Source organism: Myxine glutinosa, chromosome 7, assembly GCF_964187855.1.
Source record: "Myxine glutinosa chromosome 7, kmMyxGlut1.1, whole genome shotgun sequence".
NCBI lineage: Eukaryota > Metazoa > Chordata > Myxini > Myxiniformes > Myxinidae > Myxine > Myxine glutinosa.
The window spans coordinates 14,792,826-14,816,113 of record NC_136267.1 but is presented as its reverse complement, the minus strand read 5'-3'; the positions used below and the strand labels follow the sequence as shown (position 1 = coordinate 14,816,113).

Here is a 23,288-nt window from a genome sequence, read left to right as displayed (position 1 = left end):
AATTGGGAAAAATAATGCGCATAAGAAAACGAATTACGAACCGTAATGGCGGTCAGCTCGTAACGCGCTCAGCTCCGCTCGTCTCACATCGGCCACGCCTACGCAACAAAGCGTTCTGTGATTGGCTGCCGGAAGTGAAGTCTTCACTGTCCGGAAGTTCGCAAATCGCAGTTAGGATGAATCGTTTTAATTTAATCGCAGTTTGAATTCGTTTTAAAACATAGTTTAACGGCAACATAGTTTTCCAACGTGAAATAAATGAATACGCTCTCAAATGTGCCGTCCGATGCAGAGTCTGTTCGCCACGTTCGGCACACGTGATAGCTCGCTGCTCTCTGATTGGTTGAAGCGTTTTTTGGACATAGCTCGGTAAGTACTTGTCCGATTAATTTAAAACCTTGAAAAGGCACATCCTCGGGTCCCCAGCAATATACCTGGCAAGTTTAAAGTATATCGGACCCGTGGTTGTCGAGCAACAGCGGTCACAGACAAACACACAGACACACAGACACACACACACAGAGATTGCTGGAATTATAGATAGATGAGTTATGCAAATCAAAGAAATTCAGCAAAAGTGTTCTGGGCCCTGTGCTTTTTCTGGTCTTCATCAATGATCTCTCTGACTCTCTTGAAAATCCTCTCTATCTCTTTGCTGATGACTCTACTCTCTGTCACTCCATTCTTCATCCCTCAGATCGGCAGTCTGCAGCCTCCTCACTCTCTGCAGACCTGGACAAAATCACAGACTGGGCAAACAAGTGGAACATGTCTTTCAATCCTGACAAATCTCACACTCTTACGATGTCTCTCCGAAAAGACCGACTGGACAACCCTCCCATCCACTTTCTGAATAATCCTCTCCAAGAAGTTCTGTCACTCAAGCTTTTCGGTCTCACAATCTGCCATGATCTTTCATGGGAAAACCACATTTCAAATCTGGCCTCCAAAGCCAGTCGCCGACTGGGCATCCTCCGGCGTGCGAAGTCCTTCCTTGGCACACCTGAGCTCCTCACCACATACAAGGCTTTCATCCGCAGCTCAATGGAATACTGCTCTCCCCTCTGGGCTGGTGCTCCTGCTTCACACCTAGCTCGTCTTCACGCTGTTGAAACCAAAGCGTTCAGAATCATTGGAATCTCCCACGATGAAGCTAACTCCAAGGGCCTTTCACTCACTCACTCACCGCAGGCAGGTTGGTGGTCTTTCCGTCTTCTACCGACTCCTCTCTGGCCTTGCCCCCCCCCCAGCTCTCTCTGGGCTCTGTCCCGCAAATATTCCTACAGGTCGCACAAGATCTGCCTGCAACCCTCTTATGGTCAAACTGCCAAAATCAAGACTCTCTGCTCACCTTCACTCCTTCATTCCTCTTTTCTCCCACCTCTGGAACAAACTCCCTCACTCTCTTCAATCCCACTCCACCCTCCAGGTCTTTAAAACAGCTGTTCACCACCATCTCTCATCTTCCCCCATCCAAAACCTTGATCTTCTCTACCCCTGCTAATTTCACCCCAATTCCACTTTTTTGAAATACCAACTTCTGTCCTGGAAGTCCTTGGTGTCCTTGTGTGTTATATTTCTCCCACCCCCACCCCCCCCCTTCCCAAGCCTCCTCCCCCCAAGCCCTCTCCCTCCCACACATCTCCCTGCTCTCAAATGTTGTGTGCTCTCAAGTGTTTGTGTGCTTCCCCTTCTCTCCCCATCTTGCCTTCCGCTCCCTCTTTTTATTTATTTTGTTTGTCTGGTTGATTTGTTTGTGAAGTAAATGTCAGCTCTTTCACGAGCCTCGATTCAGTATACAAAAAAAGAACAAAGCGGAGGATCTATGATGTAAAAACACTGATTCGCTATGGATCCGAGTCCTGGGGAGTCACCATCACATAGAAAGTGGAGTCTTTCATCCACAGCTGCCTCAAGAAATCCTACGAATCTTCTGGCCAGACCAGGCTAGCAAAACGAGGTAGAGAGAATAACAGGAAGGAAAATATCATGGAGGAAATCAAACGGAGATGGAAATAGATAGGCCACATAGTACGCACGTAGAATGACGACATAGTAAAAAGCTCACTCTGATAGGCACCCTAGGGAAAACGGAGAGTGGGTAGGCCAAGGGATTCCTACCGAGGAGCTGTAGAAAAAAAAATGAGAGACACTTGTTCGAGTCACGTGGACGCAACTGGAATACATGGCACAAGACCAACATAAATGGGGTGATTCTCGGAGGAGCTCCATATGGCGATATAAGAACACACATAAGAGAGCATGAAATCACAAAATCCAAACAAGAAAAAACATCCATATAAGCAAGAAATCCATATAAGAGCAAGAAACACAAAATCCAAACAAGAAAAAACATCCATATAAGCAAGAAATCCATATAAGAGCAAGAAATCACAAAATCCAAATAAGAAAAAACATCCATATAAGAGCAAGAAATCACAAAATCCAAATAAGAAAAAACATCCATATAAGCAAGAAATCCATATAAGAGCAAGAAATCACAAAATCCAAATAAGAAAAAACATCCATATAAGCAAGAAATCCATATAAGAGCAAGAAATCACAAAATCCAAATAAGAAAAAACATCCATATAAGCAAGAAATCCATATAAGAGCAAGAAATCACAAAATCCAAATAAGAAAAAACATCCATATAAGCAAGAAATCCATATAAGAGCAAGAAACACAAAATCCAAACAAGAAAAAACATCCATATAAGCAAGAAATCCATATAAGAGCAAGAAACACAAAATCCAAACAAGAAAAAACATCCATATAAGCAAGAAATCCATATAAGAGCAAGAAATCACAAAATCCAAATAAGAAAAAACATCCATATAAGCAAGAAATCCATATAAGAGCAAGAAACACAAAATCCAAACAAGAAAAAACATCCATATAAGCAAGAAATCCATATAAGAGCAAGAAATCACAAAATCCAAATAAGAAAAAACATCCATATAAGAGCAAGAAATCACAAAATCCAAATACGAAAAAACATCCATATAAGAGCAAGAAATCACAAAATCCAAATAAGAAAAAACATCCATATAAGCAAGAAATCCATATAAGAGCAAGAAATCACAAAATCCAAATAAGAAAAAACATCCATATAAGCAAGAAATCCATATAAGAGCAAGAAACACAAAATCCAAATAAGAAAAAACATCCATATAAGAGCAAGAAATCACAAAATCCAAATACGAAAAAACATCCATATAAGAGCAAGAAATCACAAAATCCAAATAAGAAAAAACATCCATATAAGCAAGAAATCCATATAAGAGCAAGAAACACAAAATCCAAATAAGAAAAAACATCCATATAAGCAAGAAATCCATATAAGAGCAAGAAACACAAAATCAAAATAAGAAAAAACATCCATATAAGCAAGAAATCCATATAAGAGCAAGATATCACAAACCCCGTTAATTGGACAAACAGACACAAAACAAAAAAAATATGAAGAACGTGTGGCCGGCTTGTGATGGGAGCTGCAACAATGCTTGAAGGTTCTCAAAATAAGTGTTTCGTTGCCACATTCCGCTGTCAGTTATTCGATACATTGGTGAAAAAAACATGATATTTTGAGATTAGTGTAAACGAGCATGGCGATTGAGGTAAATATTACGTCGCATGTGGTATAGTTGCACACTTGTGACTCATTATTACTTAAAACACTTTTTTACACCACTGCTTTGGATTTTGACAAGTCATAGAAATGCAGAAATAGGATGTATTTTGCAATCTCCGACTGGACCACCTGCATCATACAAAGTCCTTCTTTGGCACACCTGAACTCCTATCCACCTACAAGGCCTTCATCCACAGCTTGGTATTGCTCTCCCCTCTGGACTGGGCTCACCTGCCTCACACATTGTTCAGCCATGGAAACCAAGACCTTTAAGATTATTGGAATCTCCTGCGATGAAGCTGAGTCTAGGGTACTGTCACCTGGCCATCACGGACTGGTCGGTGGTCTCTCTGAATTCTGCCACCTCCTTTTTGGTATTGCACCCTCTGTTCTTTCCATGCTTCTATCCTCCCCACCCTTCGCCCAACCTCCCCCAATTTTCTGCAGGGCTCACACAGTCCACCATCAACCTCCTTCTGAAACTACCTGAATCCAGGATCACTGCACACCTCCACTCATTTGTTGCTTTCTTCCCTCCTGCGGAACAAACTTGCACATCCTCTTCAATCTCATTCTTCCCTCCAAGTCTTTTAAGTAAAACTGTTCACCACCATCTCAGATCATTTCCCATCCCAAACCATGATCTTTCCTATTTTCTACTCCTGTTAATGTCCCGTCCCCATCTCCTTCCAAATTTCCAGTTTTTCGTTCCTTCTGTTTCCATCATGTCAACCACTTGCATCGTCCCCACACCTATTGTTTGTCCAAGTCTCCCTCTATTTTGTCCTTCAGCTCCAGTGTTGTTGGTGTTTCCACCCTCTCTCTACTGTTCCTTTTGATGTTGCGTCCTGATCTGCCCAGTGTTATAGCTCTTCCACGAGCTTTGACTCGGTATGCAAAAAATGATAGGAATAATGCGGCTTGAGAGTACTGTTCGGATAACGTAACTTTTATCATCTGTTTTTATTCAAGCTTCAAATGTGTGCATGTGTGTGTGTGTGCAGTGAGCAATTGTATTGGTGGGAGATGTGGCATATACGGCCTGTCCCTAGCCCACGATGGCACGTACACGTGCCTGGTCACCAATGCATTCGGAAACAGCACGTGTAACATTTCACTGAAGCTTCCTGAAACAAGAAGACCTGATAATGCCGGTAAGCTTTATTATTTGTTTCTTTCGACTTGCATTTCCTATAGAACTGCCGGGTCAATATCTATTGTACTTGAACTATAGTAATCGAGTTATTTGACCAAGGTAACATGCCCATATGTCTTAATGATTTCAGAAAAGAAATATATATATATATATATTTATATATATGTGTATATGTGTATATGTATCACATACACACACACACACACACACACACACACACACACACACACACACACACACACACACACACACCAATGTATTGATAAGTGCAATTGATTAGAGTATTTCAACGTAATTACTTTTTGTCATGGCATTTTGCTGTAAATAGACAAGGTTTGCCAACTTCTGTCTCACTGTTTCCTGATGTACAATTATTTTGTTGGAAACAAACATAGAAATCTCTGTAACTTTATTATAACGCGCTTAGGGATCGACCTTGTGCATCGGTGTCCATCGGCACTCTGCTGTGCATGTTCCCCTTTGTGGTCTCATCGGCTTTGTGGTTGGTGACTTTCTCTTTTACCATCGACGGTTTTGTACTTTCCCAAGTTGATTTGGTTGCGTTTCTAAGGCAAAATTTGTCCGTTTCGCCTGGCGTAGACCACCATTTTGGTGCTTGCTCCAAAGCAATGGTGTTGGTGGTGTCGTCATTGTCGCTGTATAGTTGTCGTTATTTGGTGTAATCTGGAAAAGTCGATTAACGCAATAACCTTCCGATTTACGCAGACGATCCACACCTCATCGGAAATATCTTGGTGAGGGACATATATGGGCATGTTCCTGAGGTTTTTAATTTCACGAGTTTCAGTATATAATATACTTGTGAGGTACCTGTGTGTAGCACAGGTGGGAGCCCAAATACAAACAGGAAATGCGGAAACTGCAAATGCCGAATCATGAACCAATAAATTCCACATTCCTGTGCCACCTCCAGTCAAGCGTCAGGCATGGGCAGCTGGTTCGTGAATGATTCGGGCAAGAAACGTACGACAGCTGACCCCATCAGGTGGTGGGTATAATGTTTCTATACACGGTCAATGGCGAAACTGCAAATGGCGAATCATGAACCAATAAATTCCACATTCCTGTGCCACCTCCAGTCACGCGTCAGGCATGGGCAGCTGGTTCGTGAATGATTCGGGCAAGAAACGTACGACAGCTGACCCCATCAGGTGGTGGGTATAATGTTTCTATACACGGTCAATGGCGAAACTGCAAATGCCGAATCATGAACCAATAAATTCCACATTCCTGTGCCACCTCCAGTCAAACATCAGGCATGGACAGCTGGTTCGTGAATGATTCGGGCAAGAAACGTACGACAGCTGACCCCATCAGGTGGTGGGTATAATGTTTCTATACACGGTCAATGGCGAAACTGCAAATGGCGAATCATGAACCAATAAATTCCACATTCCTTTGCCACCTCAAGTCAAGCGTCAGGCATGGACAGCTGGTTCGTGAATGATTCGGGCAAGAAACGTACGACAGCTGACCCCATCAGGTGGTGGGTATAATGTTTCTATACACGGTCAATGGCGAAACTGCAAATGCCGAATCATGAACCAATAAATTCCACATTCCTGTGCCACCTCCAGTCAAGCGTCAGGCATGGGCAGCTGGTTCGTGAATGATTCGGGCAAGAAACGTACGACAGCTGACCCCACCAGGTGGTGGGTATAATGTTTCTATACACGGTCAATGGCGAAACTGCAAATGCCGAATCATGAACCAATAAATTCCACATTCCTGTGCCACCTCCAGTCAAGCGTCAGGCATGGGCAGCTGGTTCATGAATGATTCGGGCAAGAAACGTACGACAGCTGACCCCACCAGGTGGTGGGTATAATGTTTCTATACACGGTCAATGGCGAAACTGCAAATGCCAAATCATGAACCAATAAATTCCACATTCCTGTGCCACCTCCAGTCAAGCGTCAGGCATGGGCAGCTGGTTCGTGAATGATTCGGGCAAGAAACGTACGACAGCTGACCCCACCAGGTGGTGGGTATAATGTTTCTATACACGGTCAATGGCGAAACTGCAAATGCCAAATCATGAACCAATAAATTCCACATTCCTGTGCCACCTCCAGTCAAACATCAGGCATGGACAGCTGGTTCGTGAATGATTCGGGCAAGAAACGTACGACAGCTGACCCCACCAGGTGGTGGGTATAATGTTTCTATACACGGTCAATGGCGAAACTGCAAATGCCAAATCATGAACCAATAAATTCCACATTCCTGTGCCACCTCCAGTCAAGCGTCAGGCATGGGCAGCTGGTTCGTGAATGATTCGGGCAAGAAACGTACGACAGCTGACCCCACCAGGTGGTGGGTATAATGTTTCTATACACGGTCAATGGCGAAACTGCAAATGCCGAATCCGCGAACGTGAGAAAAAACCTGCGGCATCTCACAAGAGGAAACCCTCACATCATCTCCTCGCTTTCCTTTAAACTCAATCTCTCTATATTTTCGTTTCAAACAGCATCATTCCAATCACAAATTCATATTATACCATTAATATAACAAAATAAACGCCGTTCTAACGTGATAACCAAAAGAGGCGAATCTGCCGGTGAGCAAGGGCGGATACGTGATACTTCCTACGGATGGAAATCATAATCATAATGCCATTGATAAATACTAGGGCATGCCCGTACAAAATTATATCCCCCCCCCCTCTATTTACATGAAATGGTTTGGTCCATTCGCAAAGCCAAAGCGAACGGCTTGCGAGTACGGTGACAATCCCCCCCCCCCCCTCTATTTACATGAAATGGTTTGGTCCAAAGCGAACGGCTTGCGAGTACGGTGACAATCCACCCCCCCCCCCCCTCTATTTACATGGAATGGTTTGGTCCAAAGCGAACGGCTTGCGAGTACGGTGACAATCCCCCCCTCTATTTACATGAAATGGTTTGGTCCAAAGCGAACGGCTTGCGGAGTTTGGTAAAGAAATCGCCATCGCATGCACAAACGCGCAGGAAAGCGAATGAATCGCAAATTAGTTTTAATTAGTTTTAAAACATAGTTGAACGCCAACATAGTTTTCCAACGTGAAATAAATGAATACGCTCTCAAATGTGCCGTCCGAGGCAGAGTCTGTTCGCCACGTTCGGCACACGTGGCTCGCTGCTCTCTGATTGGTTGAATCGTTTTTTGGACATAGCTCGGTAAGTACTTCTCCGATTAATATGAAACCTTGAAAAGGCACATCCTCGGGTCCCCAGCAATATACCTGGCAAGTTTAAAGTATATCGGACCGGTAGTTGTCGAGAAACAGCGGTCACAGACAAACAGACATACATACATACATACATACATACATACATACATACATACATACATACACACAGAGATTACTGGAATTATAGATAGATATGAAACCTCCCACCCACCTTAGGACACCTGCCGGTACCCCATAAGGTTCCACAGAAAGTTTGACGGGGCGAGCCCCAAAACTGAGGGAGTAGTTTGGGGACAGACAGACATTCCTCCTTTATTATAATTTCTTTAGATTCATTTGGGAATTTAATGTTATTTAGTAGTACTGTATTTAAAATAAGGTCTATGAATTGGAGCCAGATTTGGGGTCAGAAATGGATTACATACGTAAATATGAACTCTCCCCACCCATTCACTCCCTTTACTTTCAGTCTCTCCCCTCCCAAATTTCTATCTCCTCTCCCCATTCCATCATACTCTCCTACCCATATTTTGTTCTGCCATCATCCTCACTTTCATTTATTACATAATAATACACTTGTCTGTCCGTCCGTCCATGTATAAGGCTGCTTTCCACTCAATGGTTGGCCAGCCGACAGAACTCCACCCACAATTTCAACCTGACCAATCATATGGCCACCATGTTGCTGCCATGCGAAATCTGACACATATTTGAATCTATCATATTCACAATTCCCATGCCCTCCCTATAAGTTTTCTCTTCAGTGTAAAACGACCAAAGTGACTGTTAAAAGGACCATCACATATGGAAAGGTTGGAGCCATTACATGTCACGGCCTTGTGTCGGAAAGATCACAGTACGGATGCACCTCAGCGATCGAGGCAGCGGTCTGTTGTCTATACACCACCCAAATAACTGTGGCACTCTCTCGAGCGGAGCTTTACCGTGTAGGTTATGCGGATTCCTTGCTACTAGTTCCAACTATTTTCTCTTGAACAACTCGACGACGAGAGTCCATAAATCAATTTCATTATAAAGTCCTTTGTCCAGGGACTTCCAGGAATCTCACAACATTATGAAAGAAAACATCCATCATTATTCACTTTTAACGACGTGTGCAAGTTATGCGTCATCGATGGATTTGCGCTATCGACCAATCGCGCTGCGCTATCAATAGATCCATCGTTCGCGCAGGCATCGATCGATTGCGCATAACAGTAGCACTCTCGGCATTCGTCACATTCGATCATTAATTTGCCGTCATCTCATGATTGTGCTTCAGCCTTCCTCACGTGAGGAAAGTTACACATCTATATAATAATACCGTAAGGACTCGACTTTGTTATCCCTTTTACGCCGCACCCAGTGACCCGATGCCGACGGCACTAATGTATTTACGATCTACGAACCGCGCTCTTTGTTTATCACGTACAGCCATACTCGAAAAATCTGAATTAGCCGACGTTGGGGCCCAAAAGCATCTGATTAACTGCCGATACGACGCCATCTTACGACGCCATCGTATTGGGCATTGGCGTCTGCTGAGTGAAGGCGAAGCAAGCCGTCCACTGATTGGACAATCCAGAGCATGCATTTGTGCCGGTGTCGGCGATCGTTGTTCATATACGCACTCTTCATTCTCATCTTTCTTCCTAACTCTTACTCGGACAAGCAAATCCCCTATGCCATCCATAATGGTACACCCTATCCATACACCACATCCTCCCTTCCGTGGATGTTCCACGGGTTTCGGCTAGTTATTAATACTAGGGCATGCCCGTACTATATATATATCTAAAATTATATCCTCCCCCCCCCCCCTCTATTTACATGAAATGGTTTGGTCCAAAGCGAACGGCTTGCGAGTACGGTGACAATCCCCCCCCTCTAGTTACATGAAATGGTTTGGTCCAAAGCGAACGGCTTGCGAGTACGGTGACAATCCCCCCCCCCCCCCTCTATTTACATGCAATGGTTTGGTCCAAAGCGAACGGCTTGCGAGTACGGTGACAATCCCCCCCCCCCCCCCCCCCCCCTCTATTTACATGCAATGGTTTGGTCCAAAGCGAACGGCTTGCGGAGTTTGGTAAAGAAATCGCCATAGCTCGGTAACTACTTCTCCGATTAATTTAAAACCTTGAAAAGGCACATCCTCGGGTCCCCAGCAATATACCTGGCAAGTTTCAAGTATATCGGACCGGTAGTTGTCGAGAAACAGCGGTCGCATACAGACACACACACACACACACACACACACACACACACACACACACACACACACACACACACACACACACACACACACAGAGATTGCTGGAATTATAGATAGATTATCTTGTTGAAGAGCAACGAGTTTCCAAATGGAAGGAACAATTAGTTGTATTTGGAACACAAATCAACGTCAACCACAATCACGAGCTGAAGTAATATATGGGGAAACATGGAATTACCGCAATGTACCTGGAGAAATACCTTGGCGATCAAATTGGGGATTCGGCACACGGATGTTGAAATCGGCTCGGAAGGCTCGTTGGTAAAAACCAAAGCTAAACTCTGTTTCTTCATTTAATTTGCCTTTCATCGTTCTATTATTTTATAATCGTTTCTATATAAAATGTATTTTTAATTCGCTATTTACGTAAATCCATTTTTATGACTTTACATTAGTGACAAAAAGCAAGTTGAAATGAAAAGGTAAGGGGGAGAAATTACACACGCTGTTGCCCAGATGACGGCAAATTTATGATCGAATGTCACGAATGCCAAGAGAGGTACTGTTATGCGCGATCGATCGATTCCTGCGCGAACGATGGATCCATTGATAGAGCAGCGCGGTCGGTCGATAGCGCAAATCCATCGATGGCGCATAACGTATATATGCATCAGGAAGAATATACTGTAATTGGTTTTAGGTCGTTTATTGGCACAAATCGGCTGCTCAAGGTCACTCGAGAGTTGCACTTCCACGGAGTTTCTGCATATCTCACGGGATTGTGAGTTGGACAGACGACTGTGATGGGCCATGCCATGGAGGTCCTGCTTCGATTGTGGTTTCTGTGAAGTCGGTGAAAGCATGATAGATTGGAACGCGCTAAATATTCCACTGTTTTGATGAGGTGTGTGTAATGATCGAAGTGGGTAAGCCCGTTTTCTTTCATGTATGGGAGGAGGGTGAGGAGGGGAGGACAGAGTTGGGATTGAGAGGGGGTGGGGGAGGAGGCAAAGATGGTACATAGTTGGGAGGGTGAGGTAAAGGCTTTTAGGGGTTGGGGTCGAGGACTTTTGGTGGGGGAGGTTTGAAGGGGGTTTGAAGACTTGAGGTTTGGAGGGGATTGATGCCTTATGGTTGGAAGGAAGTGGGTGAGGGCCTGAGGTAGGGTGGGTGAGGGAGAAAAAAATGTGACAGAGTTAGAATGGGCAGGTTGGCTTGGGCGGTTGTGGGGGGTGGGTTGATGGGTTTTGGTGGGGGGGGGGAGGGGTTGAGTAGTTGTGGTAAGGGGGAATGGGATTTACACCTTAGGGTTGAGAGAGAGGGTGAGGACATGGGGTTGAGAGGTGGAGGTTGATGAATTGGGGTTTGTAAAGGGATGAGGGGAGGTAGTTGAGGACTGAAGTCACATCTTGCAATGTGTGGATGTTTAGCGAGTTGCTGCTCATGTGAAATATTGCATGCAGTTTTGGTCATCACATGAAAAATCACATCATCACATCATCACATCAGGTCATCACATCACATCACATGAAAAAGGACAAAACTTGCATGGAGATGGCGCAGAGTTGGGCTATGACATTGATTGCGGTCCTTGCTGGACTCAGATATGAGGAGTGGCTCAAGGAGACAGAACTTTATACATTATAAAGGAGATGATTACGAAGGGATATGATTGAGATGATGATGGTGCTGATTATGATGATAATGATGAGAATAGTCAAAATGAGCACAGAAGCGTTTTGGCAGAATGACCAATGACAGGACCAGTCGTTAGCTTGAGGGATTTATTAGTCTCACACCGTAGGAGATGCGAGACTATTGCAATGCCCCTGTCTGTCTATCTGTGTCTGTCTGTGTGTGTGTGTCCACATCCATATATTTTTGCTTTAAAAATGGTTTTCTCTGCAACTGCTTGTCTGATCAATGCAAAACTTTAAACATAGGAGGCACTCCCTATGGATAATTTTTTTTTAATGCTCTGACGTCATAGGTCACATGCTATGGCCGCCATATTGGCTTAAAGGGAAAAAATTGGACATTATTTTCTTTGAAACCGCTGTACGAAAAAAATTGTAACTTAGCCTATGTCATCAACTCCTCATGGGGTATATATGGTGATAATTATGACGTCATTGGGGAAGTGATATCCCAGCCATAATTGTTTGAATTGAAATATTTATCCGAAAAATCTGGAACTTCTTATATCTGACGTATAACTTGATGTGAGGGAAGAATTAAATTGATGACTTAGTGGCAAACTATGTGACATAATAGGGTGCATGGATGACATGGGTACATAGGCCATAATAGCAGTGGGTCTAATTGTAGCGTGTTCAGTTAACGATGATATTTTTCTTCAGAATGAATGTGCGAGGCGAGACCATGCACTCTACGAGTGCCGTTCTAGTTGTTGTGGTGTTGCCCCAGTAAGTTCTGGTTGAACAAACCAGCAGCATGGAGACAGCTGATCAATCTCACAGGAGCGACCCTTGTTAATATTTTTATTTTGAACAAGTATTTTTTTGAAATATTTTTTAATATATAAATAAAATTAAATATTTGATTTATATAAATATTTAAATAGATTTATATAAATATTTTTTAGAAATAGATTTAGAGATTTATTTATATTATAAATAGATTTAAACGTTTATATTATAAATTTATTTTAATTCTTGTTTGATCCCCCTGTTTAAATTTATTTATATTATAAATAGATTTAAATCTATTTTATAAATAGATTTTTTATGAATATTTATAAATAAATATTTTTTATATAAATATTTATAAATATTTTTTATAAATACAGTATTTATATTCATATAAATAGATTTCTATAAATATTTTTATTTATATAAATAAAATATATTTATATTTTATATAAATAAATATATTCATATTTATTTATATAAATAATATATAAATAGATTTATATCAATAAATATATAAATAAATAAAATATTTGAAAAAAAACAAATATTTTGAACAAATATACAAAGTTAATATTTTTATTTTGAACAAACCAGCAGCATGGAGACAGCCGATCAATCTCAAAGGAGCGACCCTTGTTAATATTTTTACGCCTTGCGTATCTTGCCTGCCTCATGGCATCTTTCTGATGTGTGTACCAAGCAAAGAAATCACCAAAGTCTGCACAATAATTTACAAGTGTTTACATAGAGCAAGGAATTTCTATTGAAGGAATTTCCACTGAAGGAATTTTAATTGAGCGTTTCAAGTGTTCATTTGGAGGATATTCCTCTGTCCTTCCACCGTGTTGTACCTACATCGTCTGTGTTGTGGAAGGTGAAGCTGATGCTAAGTGGAGTTTGTTGTTCTTTTGGCCCGACTGTGAACTGGTATTGGGGGAATGGCCTTCCGTTCTACTATCCGCCTGACTTACCAACTGACCATTAAATCCTTCTCCGACATTGGTGAGATTTAGAGCATGTCGGGGGAAAACAGGATGTGTGGTTCACTGAACACAAGGCTACCGCAAAACAACGATTATAGAGCCGTGTGGGCTCCGACTGCCTGGAAGGCATCTGGACTTTTTCTGTTTCTTCCTGCCAAAAGTAAAATAACAAAAGGTAATCGGTTTCTACCTGATGAAATTTACGGAGTAGTTAAGAGATTTGTATTTGAATTACAAAACAAACATTTTATCACACAAATGGCACTGGGGATGGAATTGTGTGCGAAGAGACATGTGAAGTGGGACTAAAGTTTGATAAGAAGCAACCACTGCATTAAAACTGGCTGGCAGCAACTGAGAGATCCAAACTTCAGGTCGCAGCTACCTTTCTAAAATTAGAAACAAATTTTTCATATAATAGAACTCGAACGCCACTCAGTAGAGCGCATACTCCTGCCATGGGTCAAGTTGGAATGGTACGATTTCCCAAAAGTTTGAGGGAGTAGTTCAGTGACAACACAAGACAGACACTGCACAGATATATATATATATAATTTAGAATATATAGAAGACAATGTTAAAAAAAAAAACAAGGCAATTTCACTTACATTTTCGGATTCAGCATTCAATTCTATATAAGTGAGTGTATTTTGAGGCACGTGTGACTTCAAATAAAATTGTAAGCTAGGAAAACGTGCGTTTCATTCCTTAGGGATACAACATGTAAAACTGGCCCAAACGTCAAAACAAAACTCGCTCATTTTAAGTCGTACAAGCTAATGCGCTCACTCATTCTTCTGGGAAGAATCCCGTGCACATGCTGGTCACACTTATAACTCACCTAAGTCTTTATAAGTTCATCAAATACTGACACGCGATTGACATTCGCTGAGGTAAATGTTGATATCTCTTCTGAGGTAAAAATAAATAAATAAATAAATAAACAGTTTTGAAGCATTATACTTATCAAACGATACATTTTATGAAACGGGGAAACCGAATACACACTTTGGTGGTTTTAAAATGACAGAATATGTCTTTATTTAGTGTCATGTATGAAGCTGCAAATATTCACCGTTGTATCCCTACACCGGGACCGCATTGTATCCCTACGCCCCAGCTCGGATGGCGCTGCAGTTAATCGGGCCTGTATCGGCAGAGTGAATAAACGTGTGCTACAATCGAACCTAGTTTGTCTAGATACCTTACAATTAGAAAAGAAAAAAAAAGAACCTTGAAGACGACGCTGCTAAAAAAATACACCGCTCTAACGCATAACCACGAGTTTAAACTACATTTACAACAAATATGAAAACTATTTTCATATCACAATGTTAAATATAGAATATATAGAAGATAATGTTAAAAAAAAAATGAGCCCTATCTTCCAATGGTAAACATCCTTCAAAAAATTCCTGGATCCGGAATAATATCCTGAGCTTCACCAAAAACTAATCAATTCTTCCTTATGCCAAGGGCAATCATCCCACCAACTTTCATCCAAATCCGTTCAGAACTTTTCCAGATATCTTGTTCACAAACAGACGAACACACACACACACACACACACACACACACACACACACACACACACACACACACACACACACACACAGACACGGTGGAATGCATTACTCCCTGGCGGGAGTAATAAAACAAATCAGGCATGAACACAAAGAAACCAATCCACTGTGTTCCCCCTCAGGTTGTCCCAATACATGGTTACGGGGACGCCATCGTGGTGGGGTCTCTGTGCGGAATGGCGTCCGAGGGGCTACGAGTTGAAATCTGGCTGAAGGCAGCAGAACTCGGATTCTTTGCTTCTAAAACATGATCTACACTCAATACCATAACAAAGCAATTCCAGCCTGCTCCACCAATGGCCTTCAGCTTTCAGGTGTTAATCTGCTTATCCCTCCAGGTTGGCAGGTGATGCCACTGTACATTTTGTGGTTGATTACTACAATGATTAGTAAACGCTTTTCAGCAACTTAAGAGGGCTGCTCAAATCCTGCTGACAACAGGTGTACAAATGCCAACAAACACTATTAAACCAACAAAAGAACACTGTTGACGCATCAATAAACAGGTTTCAGCCCAGTCCGTCCACAACGTTTTGAGGTATCCTGATATATATATATATATTATTTTTTTTGGGCCAATCTCTCAATGGTGAAGAATCACTTTAAAAACCTATACCAGCACTAGGTAGAGCGCATACCTCCGCCAGACCGAACAGTTTACCTTTTCTATGCCACTGATCGGCCGGATCTGCATCCAGACCTGAACCAGAATCGAATCCATTCATCCTTGTCACACACCAAATGCGTCCAGGAACTTTTGTTTGAATCCATTCATACCTTGAGATATCCTGCTCAAAGATAAACAGGAGTAAAAACACAACTTCAGCCCACCTTCTGTGACAGAGGTCAATATCGTAGGACTGTATGGCCGAGACTGTACAGGTACGCACAATAGCCTCTGTGCTGCCGAGCCTGGGTACCAGTCTCGACCCACCTGTCATCCCGGTGTTCCACAAGCAGGGTGATTCTTCATCATTGTGTGTCATCCCTCGGATGGACGTTAAGCTGGACGTCCCTTCTGCTGGCATTACTTCGTGGATACTATAGACAACACGGTGTCCTTCACGAAGAGTAGGCAAGCTATCGCCGGCACCTGAACAATGTACGAATCCCTGTCACCTTCAGTTGAACGTCGGGCCTGGCCAGCCATGTCGTGAAAGACTTGGGCCAAATATATTACAGGTGTGACCACACAAGAAGGTGTGAATACCGTAATCGGAGCCATTAAAATAGTGGTGGTCAAGGCAGTAGTGGTTTTCATTTCGATATTGATTACTTTCCATGACAAAGTGGTCACTCAGAGAGACGTATTGATGAAAGTGCTCTGCTGACGTAACTCTGTGCCTACGATGACTCATAGTGTGCATCAGTGTTATGTATAACTATAACCATCCCACACTAGGCTCATATTTTTTCCTATGGTGTGAAAGGTTTCCACAGGACAAATCCAAACTGTACTTGAATGGCACCACAACCCTTTTTTCCAGTCTGATTGCGTTCTTGCACCCATTATATTTTAACATGTCCCAGTTTTTTTTCCCCATGTGCTCACAAAAGATAAGGCTTTTACGGCCTAGCCCATATACGTTTATGATGTCATTACGACGGCTGACTCCACTGACCGACATTTTAATTTACTCGTTCACCCGCTCACTACGGGAGTGGCAGGAAGGGTCTTTGGGGTATATAGATTACAGTCGATCTATGGTCGGGTCTCAAGAACATTGGGTGTGTGTTCATTTACCAAGTTTCTTGTGGAGAGATCAGCAAGTGGTTTAAGCATTCGAGCAAGCACTCCATTCAAAACCCTTAAGGAACGCCTGGCTTGGCAAGCGCTAGCTAGCTGCTTGGTAAATGAGCACACCCTGGTCTTCCTCCCTTTCAGTTTAGTGTTAAACAGCAGGAAAAGTGGGTTTCATTGGTGGTTTTCAAAACACAATTGGTGGGTTTCAAAAGTTCGCTACGAAAAACGCCACTTTTGCGGCAGAACGGACATGTTATTAACCTAACCCTTGTGGGGTATATAGATTACAGTAGATCTTCGCTCAGTTCTGTAAGTAAAACGTACCTCACGGATGTCTGGATTCCTCCAAATGTATTTGCTTAATGTTATAAACAGCATTAGCGACTGTTTAAAAAGCTAATCATGTGTGTTTGTGGTTTATAATATCTTACAAGCCCGGCGAAGCCGCTGTTAGACATCCGTTCTTGTTTATTGAAAATCTAATTTCGCTGCCTTGGTCTCCTCTTCTATCAAATTCAAGTGAAAAGCTTGAGGCTCACACAAGTTCATGTGTTGTTTTAACTTTTAAACCCAAGTTTCGTTTTTCAGATTCGCCATTAACTGCTGACATGAAGTCTTTACATGAGATGTGTAAAAACAAAAGAGTATTTGTGTGAAAAGATCATGGCAGATATTGAGACCCAAAAGCTTGAGTGACAGAACTTCTTCAAGAGGATTGTTTCAGAAAGTAGATGGGAGGGTTTTCCAAACGTGAGAGTGAGATTTGTCAGGATTGAAAGACATGTTCCACTTGTTTGACCAGTTTGTGATTTTGTCCAGGTCTTTAGAGAGTGAGGTGGCTGCAGACTGCCGATCTGAGGGTTGAGATATGGAGCGACAGAGAGTGAGTGGATCCATCAGCAAAGAGATAGAGAGGATTTTCCAGAGAGTCGGAGAGATCATTAATGAAGATCAGAAAAAGCACAGAGCCCAGAACACTACCTTGGGGAACTCCAGCCTGAACAGGAAGAGGAGATGAGAGAAACCCATTCAGGGCCACACGTTGACTACGACCAGAGAGGAAGTCCGCAAGCCATGCGTGGAGATTTCCATGGATACCAGAGGAGGATAGTTTGGTGAGCAGGGCGGGGTGCCAGACCGTATCGAGGGCACGAGATATGTCAAGAATTTGATCTTTGATCCGAATCCAGATTTCGACTAAATGCTTTAATTAGTCCATGAGAGTAGATAGTGTTTCTAAGCCAAGGCACATTTCAATAGGCCGAAACAAAACGGCGGCTAAACAACCCAGAGATGTCAGATGGCGGACCGCCATTTTGGGAAGGCTTATTTTGAATTTTCTTTGTTATAAGCACCCCGTTAATAGTCTTCAAAAAGGGTGTTTTAACACACCCAAACACCCAGTTTTCATTCATGTACTCTCTTGGATGTCGAGAAGTATGCAGGCAAAGGTTAGGGCCACTAGGTTTCATGGTGGTGGAGTTATGGAGGAGACACCCACACACACACCTCCCCACACACACACACACATACACACACACACACACACACACACACACACACACACCCATTTATTAATATAGATTCTGTCACCGAAGGTGGATGGAAATTATGTTTTCCCCCCTGTTTGTCTGTCTGTCTGTCCACCAAGACACTAAATTTGTCTGTCTTTGAGAAGGATATCTCAAAAAGTTATGGACGGATTCGGCCAAACCTTGTTGAACTGGTTGCGTGTGTGGCAAGGAAGAATTGGTTTGATTTTGGTGAAGATCCAGTTCCAGATACAATAACTTTTTAAATTTCAAGTGATTTTTCAACAGCAAGAGATGGGGCTAAAAATGATATATAGCATGATATGTCAAAAAGTTGTGGACGGATTATGATAAAACTAGGTGGATGCGTTGGTTAGGCAACAACAACAACAAGCTGATTCGATTTTGGTTCAGGTCCGAATCCAGATCTGACCTATCAGTGGGATACAAAACATAAACTGTTCAGCCTGTGGGAGGTATTCCCTCCACCGAGTGAGTGCCGTTGTAGTTATAGCATGTTATTCCTGTCATCTTGACAAAAGGTGGTGTGTGTGTGTGTGTGTGTGTGTGTGTGTGTGTGTGTGTGTGTGAATTTTGGCACCTAAGTTGGTTAATCCTGATGGTTATAAACTGAAATTGTCACAAACCGTCCTGATCGTTAATCCATCGTTCCACGTGTCTGCCGATGTCGATCAACACCAGCCTTCATGAGTAAGACTAGTTCATAGTCCTACCTTTCGACTAACGGTCGCTACATTTTTCGCTCTCAAACCAGAATCATTTTTTTAGCGAAAGCTCGAACTTTGTGAATGTTGCTTTATATTGTGGTGCTCCAACAATTTGGGTTTGTAGGTCCTAATTTTTAACTTTCTTTTGCAGAACGTCTTTATACTATCCTCGCTGTTTCTTTTACCATCGTGTTCATCTTGATTCTAATTTGCCTAGCGTTTATATTCCGAAGAAGAAGAAGAAAACAAAGCAGGTTGGGATTTATCATCATTGATACCACGACAGTATGAACCTGCTGTGTCCCCACATCATGTTGTTAATCATATGTAATTTACTCATTGTACTAAGAGCAATAATGTTTTGTAAATACCATTATTACATTAATTTACACGTCGTATAAACTAAATAATAAAATGGATGTAATGTCTGCACGCAGAATGTACGCCAGGCCATCTATGTCAAGGCAGCCCTCCCAGCCCACCGCTCCCGTCGACATACATGAAGTAAGTGTTCATACGTGAAATGTCTTCACCGGTGAAACAAAGATATGTTCACGTTTGCTTTGATCAACCAGAGAGGTCATAGAACACCTTACCCCACACTCTCTTGAGAAAAAAGGATATGGGTGGGTGGGGTCTGTGAGCAGCAAATTTGATTGGTCGAAATGATAACTTTAATTTTTTTCCAATTACTGCTAAACGAAAGGTTTTGAAAATGCCATTAACCGGCGATTTGTGTTCTGCAATATTCAGGTACATAATTCAATTGAAATAAAATAAACTAGAACGGCACTATTCGACGTCACGACGTCGACTTATATGCCTCCGCCCACATTATTACATCATTATAATACTTGTGTCAAGTTTGATTTAAATCCATTCAGATGTGCTCGGGTTAGCACATTTTTACCTGACATGACCTCTGACCTTTGACCTCTTGACCCCAAAATCTAATCATTTAATCTTTACATCATTGTACATACCTGTACCAAATTTAAATTGGATCACTTCAGCCATTCTCAAGTTATAGACCTATTACAGACTTTGATCTATGACCCCAAAATCTCATCACTTAATCTTTTCAACATTATACATAAACTGGACTAAGTTTGAATTAGATCACTACAGCCGTTCTCAAGTTATAAACCTATTACAGATTTGACCTTTGACCCCAAAATCTAATAACTTAATATTTACATCATTATACATATCTGTACCAAGTTTGAATTAGATCACGAGAGCCATTCTCAAGTTATAGACCTATTACTGATTTGACCTTTGACCCCAAAATCTAATCACTTAATCTTTACAACATTATACATACATGTAGCAAATTTGCATGTAGCCTGGTGTTGGCTTAGCCGTTAGGGTGCCGGCTTGGGATCCTAGGATCCTGGGTTCGAATCCCAGTCGATCGCTGAATTAACGCCAGGGGGGTTGACTCAGCCTGAAACCATCCTTCCGAGGTCGGCAAATTGAGTACCAGCTTGCTGGGATGAATGATCCTGGCGTGTACCCCGGCTTAGAATAGGTACACCGTATCCCTGCACATCGTAAGAGCGTGACCAGGGGCTGGCGTCAGGAAGGGCATCTGGCCATAAAAACATTGCCTCAAACAGGGAACCATGATTGTCATGGGACGTGCAATGGTGGACGTGCAAGGCTAACCCCCACCTTAAAACGATCATTCATTCATATTCATTTTTAGCAAGTTTGAATTAGATCACTTCAGCTGTTCTCAAGTTATCGACTTATTACAGACTTTGACCTTTGACTTCGACCCCAAAATCTAATCAGTTCATCTTTGCATCATTCTACATGCGTGTACCAAATTTGGTCAGAATCCCATCACTGTTTCACAAGTTATCGCGGTAACAGGATTTTTACCTAACATGACCTCTGACCTTTGGCCTTTGACGTCATGACCCTCAAAATCCAATCAGTTCATCTTTACCTCATTATACATACCTGCACCAAGTTTGACTAAGATCCATTCAGCCGTTCTCAAGTTATCGCGTCAACGAAAAAAACCTATCACGGACGGACAGCCGGACGGACAACCTGAAAACATGCCTCTGGCGACTTTGTTCGCGGAGGCGTAACAATTTTAAGGTTGTGGAGAAAAAATTAATTCCGGAAGTTTACTGCCGTTGATGCAGCGTCTTTTACACCACCTTATTTACCACGTTACTTTAGTTCTGCGTGCCTGTTTGCGTCCTTTATGACGTCCTTAAAAACAGTAGGTTTTCTGTTTGGAATGATTTTCAATTTTGTTCGACTGTTAGACAAGCAGATAGATAGACAAAATATTATGTCACTGCTCTCTGTGCAGGCGTGATCGGGACAAATTCTGTGCCAAAGTCCTACTAAACTACAGGTTTCTTTTCCTATGCATGTGCCGACTCTTGTTCAAAATATAACATTCGATCTAAATTAAGTTGTTCCTCGATCCTAAACTGACGTTTGTGGGCAGACAGACAGATAGACAAAATTAACCAACTGCTTAACCCTGCTTTTCACTTCGCGCATGCGGGGTAATTAAACAAAATGTATTATTTCTGAAATGACACTGAACCATGGAGTGAAAAAGCTCATTTATACGACACATTGGCATCCAAAGAGGCCTTCCAGGATGCAGCGTCTATACTTCACCGAATTTGCCATTGGAGCTTCCCTCCCAGCACACCCACAGTGGCCGAGTCGATTTCCTGGCCAGGATTCTCATAGGAAATGTCATCACGTTCCCAAATTATGGAGCACTTTGCGAAAGGGCGTGTTTTGTTTTTGCAACATTGTGGAATGGTGGACGTGTCTTTGTCTTCCCACCTGATGTGTGTTCGTGTTACAAACCATTTAAACCATTGTCATCTCCTTTTGTGTTACCTTGTGCCCTCAAAAACACTTTCTGCACAATATTATTTGTTCTTTATCCTCTTCACTCAGCCTGGTGTTGGCTTAGCGGTTAGGGTGCCGGCTTGGGATCCTAGGATCCTGGGTTCAAATCCCGGTCGGTCACTGAATAAACACCAGGGGGGTTGACTCAGCCTGTCATCCTTCCGAGGTCGGCAAATTGAGTACCAGTTCACTGTTAATTCCCTGTGTGTCGCAAGAGGCGACCAACAGGGTTGGTGGCAGGAAGGGCATCCGGCCATAAAAAAAACATTGCTTCAAAGAGGGGACCACAGTGCCCAAAAAAGGCCAACCCCCGCTCTGTGGGGAAAAATGGCCTCTAAAGGTGGTTCTTCATCCTCTTCACTATCAGGCGTAAACACCTGCCGAAGAGTTTCATTGGTTGATCCTGAATGGGTCGCCACTCCGATGCAGGATACTCAACTGAGGGTGTACGACAACTCGCATACTCTTCGTGAAGGACACCGTGGGATCTTTAATGTCCACCAACTTATAGCAGGGTCGGGACTCGAACTGAACGCAGGCCAGACAGCTCAGGAGGCAATTCTGCACAAGAGCAAATAAATAACACTTCATATTTAACAAGTTCAAACCTCGTGACATTAGAGGGGTGATTTATAAAACATGTGTAATGCGAGCAATTATTTTTTTTGTATACAACATTGAGGCTCGTGTAAGAGCTAACATTAATCACAAGAAGACAAACTGACACATAAAACATAAGATAAAGGGAGCGGAAGACAAGAAGAAGATGGCATTCCTCCTCGTGTCTCGAAGGAGTGTGCTTCAGAACTTGCACCCGTGCTTGCTCGCTTGTTTCGTTTTTGTTTAAAAACCCAAACTTTTCCTCTTTCCTGGAAGCATGCCTTAGTGCAGCCTATTTTAAAGAAGGGCGATCGTTCAAACCCTTCCAACTTCCGTCCTATTTCTCTGACTTCTACTATTTCCAAAGTCCTTGAATATCTTCTCAATTCCCATTTCCTCAAGCATCTTGAATCTCACAGTCTTCTATCTCACCATCAATATGGCTTCCGCAAGGCAAGATCTACCGGTGATATCCTTTCTTACATTACAAATGTCTGGGCCTCTTCTCTGAGAGACTTTGGTGAATCCTTTGTTGTCGGTCTTGATATCTCAAAAGCCTTTGACAGAGTTTGGCATCGGGGTCTGATATCCAA

General features: G+C 42.4%; 1 protein-coding gene across 2 annotated transcripts in view; it reads left to right on the top strand.

The window, feature by feature from the left end:
* LOC137430991 (V-set and immunoglobulin domain-containing protein 1) overlaps positions 1–23,288 on the top strand; it is a 64,030-nt gene that overhangs the window by 35,936 nt on the left and 4,806 nt on the right. For both annotated transcript variants that reach the window (XM_068121825.2, XM_068121826.2), the window contains exons 5-7: positions 4,639–4,788; positions 19,352–19,454; positions 19,638–19,704. In XM_068121825.2, coding sequence (XP_067977926.2) covers positions 4,639–4,788; positions 19,352–19,454; positions 19,638–19,704 — 320 coding nt within the window. The remainder of the gene's footprint in view (positions 1–4,638; positions 4,789–19,351; positions 19,455–19,637; positions 19,705–23,288) is intronic.